Raw genomic sequence first — 19264 nt, 5'->3', positions numbered from 1 at the left:
CAATGCCGATCCCTACTTAAATTGGACATCGTGGCACAAAGGCCGAGTAACTAAATAGCAAACTTTAATTCTTTTAAGAGAACTTACGTGACATGGGTGCAACGTCACATGGCGTTCCGTGCCATCATGTAAACAAAAACTAACACACTTCTTTATTTTATTGATACAAGATGCCATCTTAGCGGTGTGCCATGCACAGTTAATCATTCAAACTAAAAGAATTATGGCGAAGGTACGATCCCTTCGTTCTTGATATACCACTAAGAAAATAAATGCAGCACAATATCAGGGTACATTCAAGCATTTACAAATGATGATTCTTCAATTGTATTGTCATGCCACATCAAAATTTGGGGTACATTTTATAATTTCTGCTCTAAATGGACCTCCTATGTATACCCATTTTTCACCAAAAGGTCTCAAGATTATTTCCATGTGAAAGAATTCAAGGGAAAGATCAGTGTGCCCTGGAAAGAAGTGAAACAACTGCATCTGAGTGAACAAACAGAAAAAACCATGCCGAATTTCAGGTCGGCAGGTTTTCAAGGCCAACCACTTTTACCACAAGCCGATGAACTTCCACCAAACCCCTCCAACTCCAAGCCAAATAATGATGTTGACCACTGATATAAGGAATCCGTAACCCCACCACTTGGCAAGTGGGACGTAGTTAGCACCATAGAAAACAGGTGCTGATCCAATGCCGTAATGGGTAAGACCACCCATGAGGTTGGAGAGGAATGCAAGCACCATCGCTCCAAAGAAAGGAGGAGTACCAAGGGCAGTAGAAACAGACAAGAATGCTGTAAACATGGCACCGATATGAGCAGCTCCACTGGCGAAGAAGTAGTGAGAGTAGAAATATAGAAGAACCAGAATGCCAAAAGACGCTTGCCATGAAAGACCCAATCCGCCAACAAACTGTAAAAAGAGCAGAATCGTTGTTAATGATGACCAAAATTAAATACAGTACTTTAGCAGATTCGTTGAGGTTGAGCCTCTTGTAAGAAGATTCATTGATGTTGAGGTCATATAGCAGGAGACACAGTAATGGTGCACTGATGCATATGCTTTACTTGAAGTAGATAACCTAGCGAATTGTAAATACAGTACTTTATGCCATTAAACAAAAACATCCCGAAATTAGATGATGGGAAACCAGCAGATTGACTTTTGAGCTAGTTAAACTTAAAAACTTGCCAAAGTGAAATCATGTATGGATAAAAAACAGCAAATAACAACTATGAAAGGACCATAAATTAAGTTACAATGAATCCTCTTTTATGTTTCTGTACTAAAGTTTTTCACCACAGAAACAAACAAAAGAATAATGTAATGCTAACCGAAACTTCAAACTACATTTATAACTTTTAGTAGTGGTGATATCAGCAGCATGCACAACTATGTGACCAGTAAGCGGAAAGAAAGCCTAACCTTAACTACGGTCTGGCTAAACCAAGAAATAAGACCATATTTGTTGAGATACCCAGCCATTGCTATGAGTGCAGCAAACCAAGTAAGTGTATCCCAGGCCACTGATTCAGCTAAGCACTCCTTCCATGTAATAACACCAGTAACGAGGAGAACAGATAATCCAAGAATAGCAGCAGTTACAGCATCCACACCCAAAATTCCTCCGAAAATCCAAAGCCCCACCTGATATGTGTTCAGGAAAAAAGAAGGGAAACTATAAGCATTAATATTTTAAACAACACACTAGATTTACATATGCATCCAAAACAGTTGTGTACATGTGTTAGTAAAGGGAGATAATTTACCACAATCAAGTGATATAATACTAATTCAAGATAAACTGCTAGAATTCATGGCATAGGAGAAATAAATGTGCGAATTATAACCCGTAACCAATGATCAAGGGGAACACCAGCAACTTGAACAAACAGCATTCAATGATCAAGCTTAAGTTAAATGCTAAACTCTGAAAGGACAGGTTAAGAAAAGTTAAACGCTCGTTTTTAACTGAAGGGGAAGGACGCCTACAAAACACACAGCAAGTAACAGCCAAAACAAGTTCCTACCCAACACCTTGAGTTGGCAGATAATTTGAGCAACTCAAAAACAAGAACACTACACAAGACTACTTCCCCTTATTTGGTGATGAGGGAAACCCTGCCAGTAAAGTTTTCAAACAACATAATGTTCGGTTCCCAAAGCACCAATTGAATCAATGCCACCTCACAACAAAACCTGAAAGTAGACAAGCCAACTTTGCAGGTGCTGAATGCATATCATGTCAAATGGGACTACCACTCTATATAAGAACCATTCTAGTATACTGAATATGGATGGTAATACTTGTAGCCATTCTACGCAGTATCATAGAAAATAGGAGTCTTCAGCAAAAAATGGAAATGGATGGTATTTTATGTAGCATCGTGGAAAAGGGAAAACAGACAAATGCCAACAGCACTTGACAGGACGAATCAATCAAATTATCTAAGGAACATGCAAATTAAAAAACTGAAGGCACGTACAAGCTTTAGAACATCCAGCTTATCTGTCAAAGCATATCAACGGAACTGAAACCAAGCATAACGCTGATAACTAATCAAATTATTGCAGGTATTCAATCCATAAACTTGTCACAGCCTCTTTCGATAGTAACAGAGAATGGCTCTTCAACAAGCACAACCCATTAATTTAAATCTTACATACAACAGTGTAGCTCCTCGACGTTGCAAAAAATTGAAGTTATGCTAGAGTAACTCAATGCAGCCCCTGTCCTCAATACATTTATTAGTCATACCCAATTATTATCAAATTTAGCGTAGAAAGCAACTTCAAAACATACCCAAATTTGAAAAACCGAAAAGTGCACGCAATGCAGGCATTTTAACAAAAAAAGAAGAAATGAGTACCGTAAGAAACAGAGTCCCGGCCATGATAATCTCATTTTTAGACATTGGCCCCATCTTCTCCAGCCTCTCCCTTGCAAGCTTTGGCGCGTCCGGGCTGCTCTTCACCTCCGGCGGGTATATAATGTACAACAGCAAAGGCACCACAATCAACGACACCAAACCTGGCACAATCGCCGCCTTGGCCCAATCGGTCCACCCAATCGTCTGCTTAATCGTGTTTAATGCCAAGTTGGCGCTCAAGGGGTTAGCAGCCATGGCCGTCAAGAACATTGCCGACGAAATCACCGAAGTCTGGAAGCACGTGAGCATCAACCACGATCCCAACTTACCCTCGGTCCCGTCGCCGACATTGCTGCCGCAGGCGACGCAGAGGGACTTCACCAACGGCAAGAAAATCCCTCCCGCTCGGGCGGAGACGGAAGGGATCGCTGGGGCCAGCAAGGCCTCGCTGAAGACCAGACTGTACCCTAACCCCAGAGAGGAGCTACCAAAGAGGGAGACGAACTGGTACGCAATTCGATTTCCGAGTCCGGTCTTGATGAAGCCTCGGGCGAAGAAGAAGGCGAGGGCGATGAGCCAGGGGATCGGATCTCCGAAGGCGGAGAAAGCAGCGCCGAAAGTCAGCGTTTTCGTGAGGACGGAGACGCCGAGGCCGAGCAAGGCGACGGCTCCGAGAGGCAGGGGCTGAGTAATGATACCGACGATGGTGGCGAGGAAAATGGAGAGAAGCTGCCACGCGTTTTTGGTGACTCCTGCTGGAGTAGGGACAAACCAGAGGATAACTCCCGTCGCGATCGACGCGATTAGAGGCTTCATCGCCGCGCCCTGCCATGGTTCCTTGGCGGGAGTGATGGAGGACCCGCCGGTGGCTACAGTGGCTCTGACGGAGAAGCCACGGCGGGAGGGAGTGAAGTCCCGGGTTAAATTGGGGAGTTTGGGGGAGGAAATGAGAGGGGAGAGGGTTTTGTTGAAACCGAAGGCGGCGGTTTTGAGGGAGTTTCGGCGGGTTTGGGAGGCGGGAAACGGCTTTAAAAGTAGCGATTTGGGGAAGGGAGTGCGGGATCTAAGGGAGGGGAGGGTGGAAGTGGGGGTGGTGGCGGCGGTGGTGAGGGCGATCGACGCCATCGGAGTGGGGGTTGGGATCTGCTGCGGCGTAGCTCAGAGAGGCAGCTGCAGCGGCAGCAGCAGCATGTGTTGTTAGGAGTAGAAATGGTCGAAATGGAGGTGCTCGGGGGGGAGGGTATTTAAGTCAACGTAGGGTAGAAATGTGGGCCGTTGGATCGGGATTTGACGGCCCTTTAAAACTGCGACTTTGGAAATCCCGTCTGGAGTGGCTCGTAGTTGGTACTTGGAAGTTTGAAAATCGAAATGTCCGTCTAAATTCTCCGACAAGAGATTTTTGGGTGCATTGAAAACAGGGTCTGATAAAATATCACCATACACGTAAATTCACGTCGACGACGATGAACATGTTTCATGTACATCTTTCTCATCGACCTCAACTACCGGGACACTGTGCCGGTTGGAAAGTCCACGTGGCAGGATCTGAGTGGATATGTTATAGCTTTTTCTTGTTGATGACATGGGGATGGAGAAGGAGAGGAGAGGGACGAAGGGAAACTGATCGGATCCACGTGGTGCATAGGGATTGGTCCGTGGTATTTGTCTGGTCGTGAGGAATGGGAAGGGAACTAAGGGCTTTCTGACAGTTTGAAGGAAAGGGGAAGTGGGAGACTGGTGCTGGAAGCAGCAGAGGAGATCTACGCCTCTGGGCCACTAGTTTTAGGACCCGGCTTCTCTATCTTCCCAGTTCTCATATACTTCCATCATTTTCTATTTTATGCGATCACAATTAAGCCACGTTAATATTTTATATTGATTTTTTTTTTTTACAAAGATAATAAAACAAAAAGAATAGTGATATAAAATATTGGCGTGGCTTAACCGTGACTGCACAAATAGGAGGGGAAGGGAATGTATGAGAACTGGAAGGGCAGAGAAGTTAGGTCCATACTTTTAAGCACGTGAAAAGACATCAATGCCACTGAGAGTCCAAGAGTGGAAATTATTAGGCACCACACGAGTGCACATGGGTGGATCTCGTTGTCCAGAGTGTTTCTGCGTAACGAACTTGAACTACGGGAATTGAGATTTGTATTATTACTTATTAGCAACCTAGGGGTTGAATTATTGGGATTTGGATTCTAATTATTGGGATTTGGATTCCGGATCTTCTTTGTGAGGATCTGGATTCTCACATCCTATTAATTTATCATACATTGTGAGGTCATAAATTATTTTGAATTTTTTTTATTTAAAATTAAACACAAATGTGCTTAATGAAAGCTGGTTGCACGATTTACGATGAACGAATAGAATGTGAGGATTCATAAATCCTCATAAAGCGAATTCGGAGAGGATTTTCATCTGAATTATTGGGCTTGTAAATTTGTCTTGGTCTTGCTTCTCAGAGTGGGGGTAGTGGTTTTAATTATGTTCCATTACACTGAGATTTTAAAATAATGTCTATACATTTCAGGTTATTTGAATGTATGATTCTTTGTTAAATTGATTAGTGATAAATGTTAGACCAGCCTTTCGTTCGACATAAATGTCACATTTGCATTAGGAGTTGAGAACAAAAATGGGAAAAGAGTAGTCTTGATTTGTTCTATGAACTGTTGGTTGAGAGGAAGACGAAACTTTATGATGACTATTTCTTATTTAAGTAGTGCAAGTGTGGTTTTCTTGTCAGCCTAGAAAACTAATCTCGCACTTGTTATGTCATCAATTTGATTTTCAATGAAGCTGAAGAAAGTTGAAATTTTATTGTCTATCTTTTGAAATTTAACCTTAAAGGCTTAAACATTGAGGCATAGATGTGGTTAGCTCATAAGTTTGTCAACACTTCATGCATTAGGGAAAGATCAATGAAAATCAAATCACACAGCTCAAATTTTCCTTTGGCAAGCAAATATCCAACCCAGCCCAACCCTACCCTAGTCATTGTCAAGGCCCTAGTTCTTCCCATGCCTCCTCACCTCAACCCTGATTTTAAATAAACGGAAAATTGTAAAATATTTGAAAAGAATTTGTAGCTCGCATGGTTTTAACTTTTGAGCATTTACCATTGCACCACCATATATGTTTGAATACTTTTTTCCTTAATCTTGTCGTATAAACATATAGTACAAATGCTTAATAGGTAATTAGATGATTAAGTGTAATTAACCTATCTATCACAGTTAAGCTTAGGTTACTAGTTTCCACCATACTTTCGAGAAACAACTCAACTGCTCTATCAGAAAAAATGGAAATCGGATAATCAGAAAACTATAATTTTCTAAACAAGTGAACGACTCACGATGTATAGTTTATAATAAAAGTTTTAAGTAAATTGTTATCGAAGTTTCGCTTTGGCAGAGTCGTTAAGGCGTCTACTTGCTAAGACCTACTCTAACCCTTAGAGTAAAACTCAAAATTTTCCAAGTATATAGCGTTTCAACGCAAGAATTCGAATATTTCAGTCGACGATATTCTTTTTATTATTATTATTTTTTCAACTTTGTTTCTCTATTCTCTTTAGGCTGGACCTTTGTTGTTGTAATTACTCAACTATTCCCCACTACAAACTCATGACATAACAACCAAAATTAAAGCAAAGGTTGATGATTGAATTTGTTATTCTCCTATCATTTTATTGTATAAGTTTTTAAGCAAATTATATTTTACATGCTTAGAGTTTGATATCTATAACATATTGATTCGCGAAGTTTAAAAAGTAACAAAGTGCACGCTCAAAGTTATAGATCCTTGCAACATTAATCCTTCCATTAATTAAGTTGACGGGAGGTAACAATTACATTTGAAGGTATGCAATTCAATAATTTTTTGAAAAAGGTTATATTTTACAAGCTTGAAGTTTGATATCTGTAAGGTTATATTTTACACGCTATCTTTTGGTTTCCGAAGGTTAAGAAAGAGCAAAGTGCACTCCCGAAGTTGTAGATCTTTGGAACAATAATCCATCCATTACCTTCTTGCTTTTCCCTTTCCATGATCTGCTGCTAAAACCACTAGTTTCATTGTTAAGTTTGGCAATTAATAATCTTCTAATCCTTAGTTTGGAATATAAATCATGTTTATGGACTAAAAGTGATAAAAAAACAACCATACCTTGGTATATATTTGGTATGATACAAGCCATGCATATGTTGCACATGAACGCTAGGTTTGAAACTATCTTGATGCTAGTTCATGACACTCAAATTAATTAACCAAATATGCTTTCACAATCACGATCTGATTTTTTCATTTCTCCATTTTTTGTTCAAAACTATAACCCATTGCATTCTGCACAACCACCCTTCTCACCACCACTTTCACAATAACCATTTGTTAGTCCTAGGGCTGGCCCTGAAAGTAGCCAGAAGAGGCGACCACCCAGGGCCCCAAGTGGGAGGGGTCCTGAAATTCATTTACCTTATCTGTTAGGTTACGAATAATACCATAAATCTTAGGGCATGACTAACTAAGTCCTTATCAATCTCATGCCATTAAAACCCAATGAATCAACTCACCTTGAGAACTCAACAAAAGATGATGAACTACGCTAGAAAGAACTCGAAGTTTTTTCCTCACTCTTGCATCTTAATCCCGAAAACTATATGGAGAGCTTAGGGTTTGTGATGATTGCATAATGAGCAGGGACCTCAATTATTTATAGGCTTCAACCTAATAAAGTCATACCCATAAATGGACTATCTTATAAAACACTAATAGCCTATGACTGTACTATCAAAGCCTGGGAGGGTTTCTTAGCCCACAAGAAAATCCCTTAATTGCACCAAGTTAAATTCGAGTATATCCCTTTACTTGGTGCACAAGGAATAATTATAATTAAATTCTAACCTTGTTTCCTAAGTAAACTGTGAAACCAAATATAGATAGGGAATTAGGGTTTAATCTAAATGTTGGCATGAATCAACTTTCCTATTTATTATGGATTTGTAATTGAAATGGATTTCCTCCTTGAATAAGACTTCCATGTACCAAGACTATCTTTTTACTTGTATATATATTTCCTCCTTGAGAGAAGAATACAACACAACAATTCAAACCCTAAAATTCTCATAGTTCTACATGTTTTTCTTGGCATCAAAGCATGTTTCTACCTGTCTCTTTCCCCAAAAAAAAAAACCCTAAACTCGAAAAACCTATTCTTGCCGTGTAGCTTCCTTGGTTGCCGACCCCTAAACTTGTAATTGTCTTGTGTTTAGGACAATCAATCCTATCGAAAACCAAAAAATTTTACCAAGTGCTGCTTTGTGTTTTTTAAGCAGCACAAAAATCTTGATCCTCGTGTGTGCGTCTTGTTCTTGGCAGTCGGCACTGAAAATCTTAAACCTAAGCCTACCGTATCAATCTGTTGCAAACATGGGAAAAAAGACAATATTATCTCTTGTTGATCAAGTATCCCTTTCTGATGATCATGATTATTCAGGAAATTTGGGAAAAGTCTTAACTGCGTCTAGAGATTGGGACTTTAGGTGGATTATTGATCCTGAGCTATTGACCACATGACGTATGACAAGTCTCTATTTCAATCCATGATTCCCCCTCCAAAAGAGAGTGTCATCACTGCCAATGGAGGTTATCTAAATAACATGGGTTGATTCTATTGCAATCAATGCATATTTATCCTTACAAAATACATTGCTTATTCTGGCATTATCAAATCATCTTTTATCAGTCAGTCAAGTTATCAAACAACTGGATCTTATCGTACTAATTTTTTCGCTTTATCACTTACTTTAGGATACCCAGACTCAGGCTATAATTGGGCATGGTACTGAGAGAAGGGGGTTGCATTATGTTGACATGTGGCTCCTGGCAAAGTGAATCAAGTAAGTAGTGGGACTTGTGAAAAAATTAAGAAGATTTTATTATGGCATTGGGCTTGCCTTGTTTCGCTATTTATGAAAGCTGGTTGTGTCTTTATTTGATGGTATTTTAGACTCTGAACTAGAGTGTCATGTATGTACTCTAGCAAAGAGTCATCAAACCTTTTACCTATTGAGTTCCACTAAAAGAATTGTTTCTTTTGAATTAGTGCATTTTGATGTGTGTGGGGTCCTTCCCCCTTTTCTACTCTACAAGGAATTTGATGGTTTATGTTATTTGCAAATGATTATACTAGGATAACTTGGCTATATACAATGAAACACAAGAGTGATGTTACTGCAATTGTCAAGAATTTTCATTAGATCGTTCGGGCTTAATTTTTGCTTCTTATTAAAGTGCTTCACTTTGATAATGGAGGTGAGTATGTTAATGTCGAATTATAACTCTTTTTTTTTTTTCCTAGAGCAAGGCATCATACGCAAAACCACTTGTCCTCAAACACCTCATTAGAATGGGGTGGTCGAACGGAAAAATTGACATATTTGTGAGACAACAAGGACACTTCTCATTGAAACCTTTGCTCTGTAATCTTATTGGGCCGATGAAATTACATATGTCGTTTACGTGATTAACAGAGTGCCCTCCGAAGTGCTTGATTTTAGTACTCCTCTAGTTGTGTTAGCAGATCATGTGTCCTTGACTCCTTCCCTTAATCCCACCCCTCATATTTTTAGTTGTGTGGCGTATATTCACCTTCACAATGATCAATGCTCCAAGCTTGACCCTTGTGCAGTGGAATGTTTATTTTTTTTTTTTTTTTGAGTTTTGCTTCCCAATAAAAAGGCTACCAGTGCTATCATCCTTCATCACATAAACTCTATGTCATTATGGATGTTGCGTTCTCAGAATCAAAGATTTTCTTTTCTCCTGATAAACCCAATCGTGTCCTTCAGAGGGAGAAAATTTATGAAGGATCGGTTTGGAGTTAGAAAAAATAATTACCGAACAATAATTGTTGGAACCAAATTTGCACACCGCGTGGATCATGATGATTGCATTAGTAGAGATGAACACTATAATGATATATTTAAACCAGTTGGTAGAGAGATTTTTAAGCATAAAATCCTTATACTAAGCCAAGAGATTCCTAAAGGATATTTAGATGTAGATATTGCATCTTCTTCAGGAGTGTGATTACTTACGGCGCATGCTAATTCCTAGATTGTACGAACTCCAAGACTTATAGAGGAATGGTTGATTCCACACCAAATTAGAACCCCGTGTCTTGCGGAACAAGTATGGTCATTTTCAGCGAAATCCCTTGGACTTCACCCACTACTCCGGAATAGGAGGATGGTGGCACCACTATTCCGTTAATCCAGCTTTGCTTAGAGCTGTTAAGTGATCGGACTTTTGAGGTAACTGTATTTCGATCTATCTTACTCTTGCCCTGAAAAATCATAGTCCCATAATTGCCCCTAACTATGTATCCCAAGGAATTTGTTGCCCTTGAAGATGGATAGTTCTCCAAAGACCATGCATTTAGGAGCAAGTTGGAATACGTATAGTTTAGTCTTCTATATTCATATGACGATCCAACTTTGTTAAGTAGTAAAGACATTTCGTATTAGACGTGCGGCCTCGAGTGTCATTCCATAAAGGTTGCAATGATGAAATTTCCTTTGTTGCGTGTGCACAAAAAACAATAATCACCTATGATATTCTTCACTTATTTTAGCCGTCAGATTTATTGATCCCAAGAGAAATCGGTCTACATTCAACGGCTAAATGACTCTGCAACATGCCACCTATATAACTTCAGACATTTCTCTTTATCTTTCCAAAAATCCCCATATCATTCAAAGGAAAATGCTCCAACTTTTTACTTATACATTAAAAAATTCCTCAATCCCTTTAATCTTCTTCAATGGCCTCTTCTTCAGCAGAGCTTCAAAAGTTCTCCATATAACCTTCCACCAACGAGGGTGTGCAGCCAGGAATAAGGCCAAGCTTTCATTCAGAACCATCTGGACCTTTTGAATCAGTCTAGGGTTTGGTGGGAATCATTGCTCTAAGTTTCCAATTCCTAACCATGAATGGATCCAAGCGAATAAGGTTTATAAGGTGATTCATTTCCTTAAAACCAAAATTTCTCCAACTCCAGCAAAGAAGAAACAAAAGAGATATGGCAACACCTCTTTAGCGTTGTTGGCTGCACTTTCTCAACCGCTGCTACCGATAACAGAAACAGTAACCAAAATCCTGAAGATGAGGAAAAGATTCTGCTATTGAAGAGAAAAAAAATCATGTGCTCTGATAACTGCAGTCCCAGAAACATTCACCCCACAACTTCTTATTGAAGAGTCTTAACCTCTTCTTATTCCACCTCAAGAACCAACGCCATAACAACCACCTAAATCCAAACTTGAACCTATGCCTTCCCAACAGCAGAACGATAACAAATACTCAGGTCGGGCTTTTTGTTTCATGGTAAAGCGATTTAAACTTTTCAAAGTAATAAGATATTAGACTAAAATAAATAAAAGGTATTAGAAACCCTCCATTTTTGTGCTTTTCTCAGAAAATCCAGGCCTTGTGACAAAACTCTTCTTCACACCATATGAAGTTAGGGCTCGTGATTCTTCAATCAATCATGAATTAATTATGATCGTCGTCTCTGTTTTTGTTGTCGCTCACAGGTAAACCTTTTACCATCAAATCATCTTCGATTCGGTTTCGAAAGTCTATTTTTAAAGCTTAAGACATCCTCAACATATCCTCAGAAGGAACCTTCCTTAAAATATGCCATCTTGACCTTCAAAATACCCATACATCCAGAGACGTCAATCTGAGAAAGCTGCGCACTTGGCCTTGTTTTCTTCGCCACGGTCAAACGGCTTGGCATTAAAGTTTGGAATTTTGACACCATTATCTTGAAAAAATCACAAATCCACTCAATTGGAATTACTCCAAAATTCCTTCGTTTGATCTTTTTTTTTCTTCAAAGAAGATTCGCATGTCGATAGAGTGATTTAGACAGGAGAATATGAATTCACTCTCAATGAAAGCACCAATTGTTGGAACCAAATTCGAACACATCCATGGATGGAGGCGAAATCAAGTTGGGCTAGCCCATGATCTCTGATGAGGGGAGAATGAGGTTGATTAGGGTGTGTGGTTGAATTCGAAAATGATTGCCTACATATCTCCAGGAATGAGAGTGAAACCACGGGTGTAGTTCTAAAAAAGAATGGTATGATCCATCCTTGATGAATAGCCTATGGTGGGGCGTTGGGAGATGAGTTCTCGATAGACAAGTCTCCGCAACATCGATCACCACTCTCGGATGCCGATATTAACCCTCGTTTTTCTTATTCGTCCACAATTCCTCGACTTTTATCCGAAATCCCATCTTCGAACGACGGCGATGATACGAAGAGGTCCTTCAACTTGTGCCGAACCCGAGCGACCTCTTTCTCTTCTGTGGTGGATCGTCGTCATGCTTATCGCTGTCGATGGGTGAAGATGCAGATGTGATGAAGGAGATAGAAAAGAAAGAGAGATCTCAACCTTACGATTTTACGTGAACGGTTGAGATTATTTCATCCTAAGGGTTCGCATGGAGATGATCTGGAAAAGATCTTGATTTATAAATAATTGAAATAAACCACCTGTCAAATCTAGGAGTAGGTCAACTAGATAAATATGTAAACTACAAATAAATTCTAATATATGAGTTCTCACAACATTCATTAGGTCACAGCATGCTAAATGTGATCTCAGAATGAGGTGATAATGAATCTCTCATGCACTCCACTTAAATTTTCATACAATCAATAACTTTAATACCCTACTTAGTTAGAAGCTCACACTACAAAGCTTACACAGATCCTTTATTAGTCTACCACTCTTATTTGGGTGGACTAAATATTGTGATTTATCTAACTAGTAATAAAGGCAGACTCTGCACCATATTTTTACACAATATTTAACCCAAGTTCTAGACTTTTTTTTTTTTTTGTTTGGTAAAACAATATTTAACACAAGTTCTAGACCCTTATTTGGATGCAATCACATTTGTCACTTTTAATTTTCTAAATTATGCATTGTGAAGAAAATCCATAATTAATTTTTTTATTCTCTTTCCTCACTCATTAATTGTATTCCATTACGTTTCTCCTCCTTGTGCTTCGATATTCGCCCTTGCTATCTTCTTTCTTTTTTTTTTTTTTTTGCTCATTTGTTTTTATTTTTATTTTTTTATTATTCTTTTCCGATTTCTTTTGGAAGGATCCAGAGTCATGGTCAAAGGATGGCATGGGCTTGTTTATTACTTAATGAAATAGGCATACACATTTCGTAGTTCTAGTGCAGGCAATTTTCTATTCTGCTATGTTATGCTTCAGTTTTTTCAACTTTTTTCCACGGCTTAATGAATTCATAACCATAAAATAACCAAAATGTTAAATGAATCCATAATCCTAAATCATAAATATCACCATAAATCTACGTTGCGCTGTCATGGAACGCACCACATCTAGTCATGAAAAACCTGTAGCAAAGGGAGGATCTAGAGAAGAGTCAATCTCCAACAATTTGTGTATAATAGCAAAAAGAGTCACGTAATAGTGACTATAAATCTTTTTTTAGACTAAATTGGCCAAAACTAAATGAGCAAATCACACAAAAGTCCTTTAAAGCAATAATAGAAATAAAGTTAGAGAACCCGCAAAAATAATTGTCTCAAAAAGAACCATATGTCAGCTTTTGAATCCTTTTTGTGATAGTTAGAGAAAATCAAAGAAAACTAAAAGAGAAGTATTCTTGGGATTTTCATGGGCATTGTCCTTCGTTCCTCCCAACCACAATATAAAGAGGGTTTTGGGGAAGGGATAAGACACACCAACAGAAACAATTCTCTTAGCTTTAAAGATGAAAGGTAAAGCTCTAGCCTTTAAGGTATCACCTTGGCCTCTGGGTTAGGAGGTAAGAACATGTCATCTAAATGTAAGTTTACATAAACTTAAATCGCAAGAGCCAAATGTTCATGAAAACTTGGGGCCAAAGTTTGTGTCCGAATTTACACCAGCCAGTCTATGATTAAGTGATTAATGTTGTAGGCATAATTTACTGAATAATTATGAAGGCGAGGAAGAAAGGGGGTGCGGCAATAGTAGAGAGAAGAAAGAGATGTGTAATTGTGAGGTGTGTTCTATTCTACCCCATTGTGCCTTTATTTATAGTAGTAGGGAAGGTTAATTCCTTACCCTAATAGGATTACAACTCTAATAGGATAATATCTTGTCTAAGAGATATGGTAGAATCCCATAAGGATATCTTAGATATGTTAGGATTTACACAATCACATTCCTAATCTAATAGGACTGCAACACTCCCCCTTGATTGTGTAAATACTTAAACAAATGGCGCATCAGGTCTTCAGCGATGAAGTAAGTTTAGTTGATGAAGTTGTCGGCACAATGAGTGAATGTGAGTTTTAAATCAACGGAATAATGCATAAAAGGTAAAACTCACAAAAACCTCGCTATGGTAAAACCCAAGGTGGGAGAAAAACCCATAGACTAAGGAGAAAAGTGACAAGTTGCATTAAGTCAAAACTATACGTCTTCTGGACGTAGGTAGAAGGGCTCACAAGGGTATGACTAGCCCAGGATGGGTGTCTCATTAAAACCTAGTTAGGTAGCAAAACCCAGTGGAAAAAATACTCCTAGTTGTAGGGAAAAATAGTACATTAAGATCAAGTGAGTATACTTTTGGATACTTCCCCTGAGTTTAATAGAACTTCCAAATGAGAACTACAAGCATTGAATATGAAGAGTTAGGCATACCAATTCCTCGGACAAGCTTCTAGAAGGTTGACTTCGGCAGTGACGTCGTGTAGAGGTCAACAAGATTATCTGGGATCGGCTTGCATGATTTCAATCTCTTGATGCATTGCTGATGTAGATGTAGACACAATATGTCTTGGCATTGACTTTGTTGATGTATCATGTCTTGGTTGGGTTGATACATGCGGCATAGTCTTCATGGATCGTCGTTAGGACTCAACGATGAATGAAAACAACAAGTACTTCGAATATGCTCAACAAGAGCTCTCAACCATGTCTTACATGTGGCGTAATGAAGTAAGGTGAGTCCTGGAATGATTCGAAGATTTCGTAACTAAGTTCATATATTGGACCTCCAAGATATTGCGATATCCCTAATAGTCAAGACATAACCATTTAGGGATGTGCCTTGTGCAGATTTGATAAGTAATCAGCGTCAACGTAACAAACAAGGCAAACATCATTCCGAGGATCAGGGGGTCGAATCCGCTTAGGATGCGTTGGCATTTGCCCAAATCCGTAGTTCCTTCAGAGTAGCGGAAAACGTCTTTAATACCAATTTAGTGGTTGCATGTAGGCGCAAAGCTGCATCTTTACCAATAGATCAACAGTGAAGGAGATGTCCTTTCTAATTGCAATGAGCTAAGTACAACAAGCGCAAAGTTGAACTCAGATATGAAACTTCGGATTCCATAACCTCTTCAAGGGTCTTGTTTGCATATAATGTATAGAAGATCATAGGTATATTCAAAGATAACACATTCAGGGTATAGTTCGGCTGGTAGATCAAAGTACTGTCAGAACAATGTTTTGAACTTTAGGTCAAGGCATAAACTAGTTTTCCCAAGATCCTTCATCTCAAATTCCATCTTCAAGTGCGAGGCAGTTTTCTCAAGCTCTTCCAGAGTTTTAGTGAGATTCATGTCATTTGACATAAACTGTAACTCTAGCAATTTGGAATAAGACTTCATAGTTTAACACGCAAGGGCTTACTTCATATCCCTAACTGATCAAATAATCACTTAGATGGGTATACCACATCCATCAGATTGTTTCAATTCGTAAGTGAACGCCTCAAACAAGTTAAGAGGGTGTTCCGTGATTTGGAACTATTTAAACCAGTCCATGTAATTCTTTAGGAACTTACATGTAAATCTTCGTATCTATATCTCTATGGAGAAACATTAACCACATTTCATAATGCTGCTATCAATCACAGGGCGTTTGAGAGTCATATCACATTATTTCATTCATCTCAATATGCTTCCTTTCCCACTTGTAACATAGCAGGGTTACCTTGGGCAGTGTAGGAACGATAGGTCCAAAACATTGGTAAGGAATTTTAACTTGGATTGTAATTTCGGTTATCCAATCAGTTCTACGTTGTCACTTAATCAACAGAACACGGTTTGATATTGTCGCTCTTTCATTTATGTCGGTAGCTACCATATAAGTGAAAATATTATTGATGGTAATCTCATGTCAATTTCATTTTCTCATCCAAGCTAGTATATTGGACCAAGAATTTCAACTCTCGGGAGTAATCCAGATTAATCTTATGAGATGGAAATGATTTGAGACATCGATCAAGTATGGATTCATTTTGTGCCGTGGTCTTCCTTTTCTAGGGAAGTGAATCCTATGAACTGAGTGATCTGTCATGCTCCATGCTAGGATAGATTGATTGGCTATTCGTCGATGTACTAGACCGTCCAACAGGGGCGGTACACCCTTCGAGGATGTTGACTCAACGTCCGTTTAAGTACGTCTATCCTTGCAAGTATGTTTACAGCTGGTATATGATCTCGTCATTTTAGCTAGATCAGAGGAATGCGTCTGGGGCAACATTCTGAAAACTAGAATTTATCGCACTTGCTTATCACACTTGTACGGTACGGGGATTGAGATAAGACATAGTGGGCAATCTACAAATGAGTGGTGAAGAGATCGATTGCAAGGGCTCTAAAAGAGTTAGTGTGGAGGAGAATCATAATCGACGAAGATTCATATCCTTATTTAAGGACCTATGTTGGTACATTGCGGCGGCACAACTTAGCACATGGAATGCACACCGAAATGCGTAAATACAAAAAAAGTTAGGTTCATACGTAGTAACTAACTGTAACATCAACTAGGTTGGGTGGCAATGGGCCTCAAGATGGACCAATATAGCTACATACAAGATTGCATACCCCACGATAGAAATCGAAAACTTGGTGTGTTCACCAAGATCCGGGCGATCAATTAAATTGCACTTTATGATCGCTCTGCGAGTCTGTTTTAGGGTGAACATGGGAATTCGATGATCAATTACAAATCTAAGAGACATGCAATACTTTATTGAAAAAACCGTTGATATAAACTCTCCGGCATTATCCAATCTCCCAGACTTTATGGGATAAGTAGAGTGGTGAACCCTTAAAAATTGGCTAGGAGGTTTAGCAGCAATGTGTGTAGACAAACATGTGACCAGTTTGTCGATTCATTAACCAAAACCATAAATATTTATATGGTCCACATTTTGGTTGGATTAGTCCACATATAGTCCCTTGAATCCACTGTGAAAAAAGGGTTGTTTCATATCTTTGCTAGGAATGATTTAGAAAATCAGTTTCCCACAATGAGCAGAGTGTGCTTGTAGGCACAAAATCCTTACTTCGGGTAAGGAGATGCATCGTAGCATCATTGTTTGACCTAAGTGTCCCAAATGGTTGTGCAAAAGCAAGTAAATTGCTCAAATCACCCGTCTCCAAGCCTACTATATGTGGTGTGTTCCCAGTCGGGAGGCAGCCCATTGGCCCTAAAACAAAGCTTCAGGCTCATTTTTAGAGGTGGTGCAAAGATATGTAACTCTATTTTCTTCAGTGGTTTCATTTATGATCGTTATCATCTCGAATATCCTAAAAAACCCAACGATGTTCTTCCAGAACAGTGAGAATATAAGGTCTCTTAAATGGTAATGTAGTACCATTCATACAATGAGGAGCGTGCCAATGCTCTTAATCAGGTTGGATAGACCTGAAGTCGTTGCTAGAGATATGATTTGGGTATAAAGTTAGTGTGCATAGTATCGCATTTATCCAGACATCTAACTTTCCCACATTCGTACCTAATCACGTGTTTAATTGAATTCAGTCACATGTATACAAGAAACATGTTTCAATTAACTCATTTTCGAGGACAAGATCGATAAGATTATCCATAACTAAAACAAACACCAAATGTGAATCCAAGAACATAGAAAAAATGTTCACAAAGTAAATGGTTTACTAAGGGGATTCAGCTAACAAGGCCATCCATGTTAAAATTCTGCTCTTCCAACGATGTTTGGTGGAGCAAATTAGTCTCACATATTGACTACTAGAATGGTACTCACTAACAACATTGGTAGGGGCACAAACAGATGAATAACCAATGATTTATTCCATCAAGACAGAAGTAGATTCCGCAAGGTTGAGGTTCTGGAACAATATCCCTTATTCTTGAAGTTTTAGATCTTAAATGCCAATGATCATGCTTCAGGTATAATGCCACACCTTGGTAGGCTCTGATTCTACCATATGTTGTAAAAATAAACTCGAAATTAAATTGTGAGAGAGACAAACCCAGACTTGGGTTCGGTAGGTTCTAACCGAAGTTGGATGAGTCTGTTCGGTAGGCCTTTGTCGAAGTAGAGGAATACCGTTCGGTGCATCTTTGCTGAAGCAAAGCATGCCCTTTGTGCATCTTTGCCGAAACAGGGTACCACCATTTAGTAGACTCTAGTTGAAGCTGAGTTGATCTATTCGGTAGACTCTAGCAGAACTAGGTCTATACCGTTCTGTAGACTCCAGCTAAAGCTGGGTCTATACCTTTCTCTCACGTTTGTGGTAGTAATCAGATCCAAGAATTTGGTAAACTTCCATTTTCTACACTGCTGCTTCAAAAGCGAGTTAGAAACAAGGAAGGACGAGAAAAGTATTCTCTAGTCAAAATTTGATCGTATTTATAATCTTAGAATCGTACTCATTCATGGATGTAATCATGCTGTGCTTCAGGCAATATCTTTCATGATTAGACAGTCCATAAGAACGAGCCAAAAAGCCCTGGAATCCTTGTTCGAGAGGTACTTCTGTTTGTAATGCTTTAGGCATAAGTATTTGAATGAAGATCATGGTAGAGACTTATTCAGCTCTTTCATGCCATTGTTGGCTTCAATGGTTTCTTAGCTTCTTGATAGTCAAGTGGAGATTCACGTCTTATACCCCACATAAGGTCGTTTCTATTAGAAGCGTCCAATTTAGGAAAATCGAACTTGTTACGGTACAACAATCCACTAAATTGGAGGGAACAAGATTATGATTAGTGCTATAGGGATGAATCATCCATAAGCATCAAAGTTAGAACATTCGAGTTCTAAGACGTGATTTTTCATGAAAAACGTTAGGTTTTCATGGGTGTATTGATTTAAGAAAAAACTTTGGGTTTCAAAGGCACTAAATTTGAAGTTACAGGTTCGATTTAGTTTATGAACGTTTAGTTCATAAAAGAGAAGTTCTTGTAAGAACATAGGATGCAATATGCTGATTTAAGTGTAGTGGATTTGAGTTGCTTTGGGAACTCAAGTGTGAGCGCTTCAAGACTACAAAAGGA

General features: G+C 38.9%; 1 protein-coding gene across 1 annotated transcript; it reads right to left on the bottom strand.

Annotated features, from left to right (window-relative positions):
• Positions 1-273: 273 nt before the first annotated feature.
• On the bottom strand, positions 274-4630 carry LOC137715242 (dicarboxylate transporter 1, chloroplastic). Its single transcript, XM_068454495.2, has 3 exons — positions 2880-4630; positions 1435-1656; positions 274-921 (listed from the first exon to the last, which is right to left on the bottom strand). The coding sequence occupies exons 1-3, from the start codon at positions 4002-4004 to the stop codon at positions 559-561; spliced, it is 1710 nt and encodes a 569-aa protein (XP_068310596.2). The 5' UTR covers positions 4005-4630; the 3' UTR covers positions 274-558.
• Positions 4631-19264: the final 14634 nt, after the last annotated feature.

The sequence above is a fragment of the Pyrus communis genome, chromosome 3 (assembly GCF_041283825.1).
Source record: "Pyrus communis isolate YQ-2024b chromosome 3, ASM4128382v1, whole genome shotgun sequence".
In the NCBI taxonomy this organism is placed as follows: domain Eukaryota; kingdom Viridiplantae; phylum Streptophyta; class Magnoliopsida; order Rosales; family Rosaceae; genus Pyrus; species Pyrus communis.
The sequence above is the reverse complement of the archived record's forward strand: the minus strand, read 5'-3'. Positions and strand labels throughout refer to the sequence as shown.

Coding starts and splice junctions, on each gene's coding strand:
- LOC137715242 (XM_068454495.2), bottom strand. CDS start 4,004: ATGGCGTCGATCGCCCTCACCACCGCCGCCACCACCCCCACTTCCACC. Junction 1,657..2,879: donor CCGGGACTCTGTTTCTTACG/GTACTCATTTCT, acceptor AACACATATCAG/GTGGGGCTTTGGATTTTCGG. Junction 922..1,434: donor TTAGCCAGACCGTAGTTAAG/GTTAGGCTTTCT, acceptor CTCTTTTTACAG/TTTGTTGGCGGATTGGGTCT.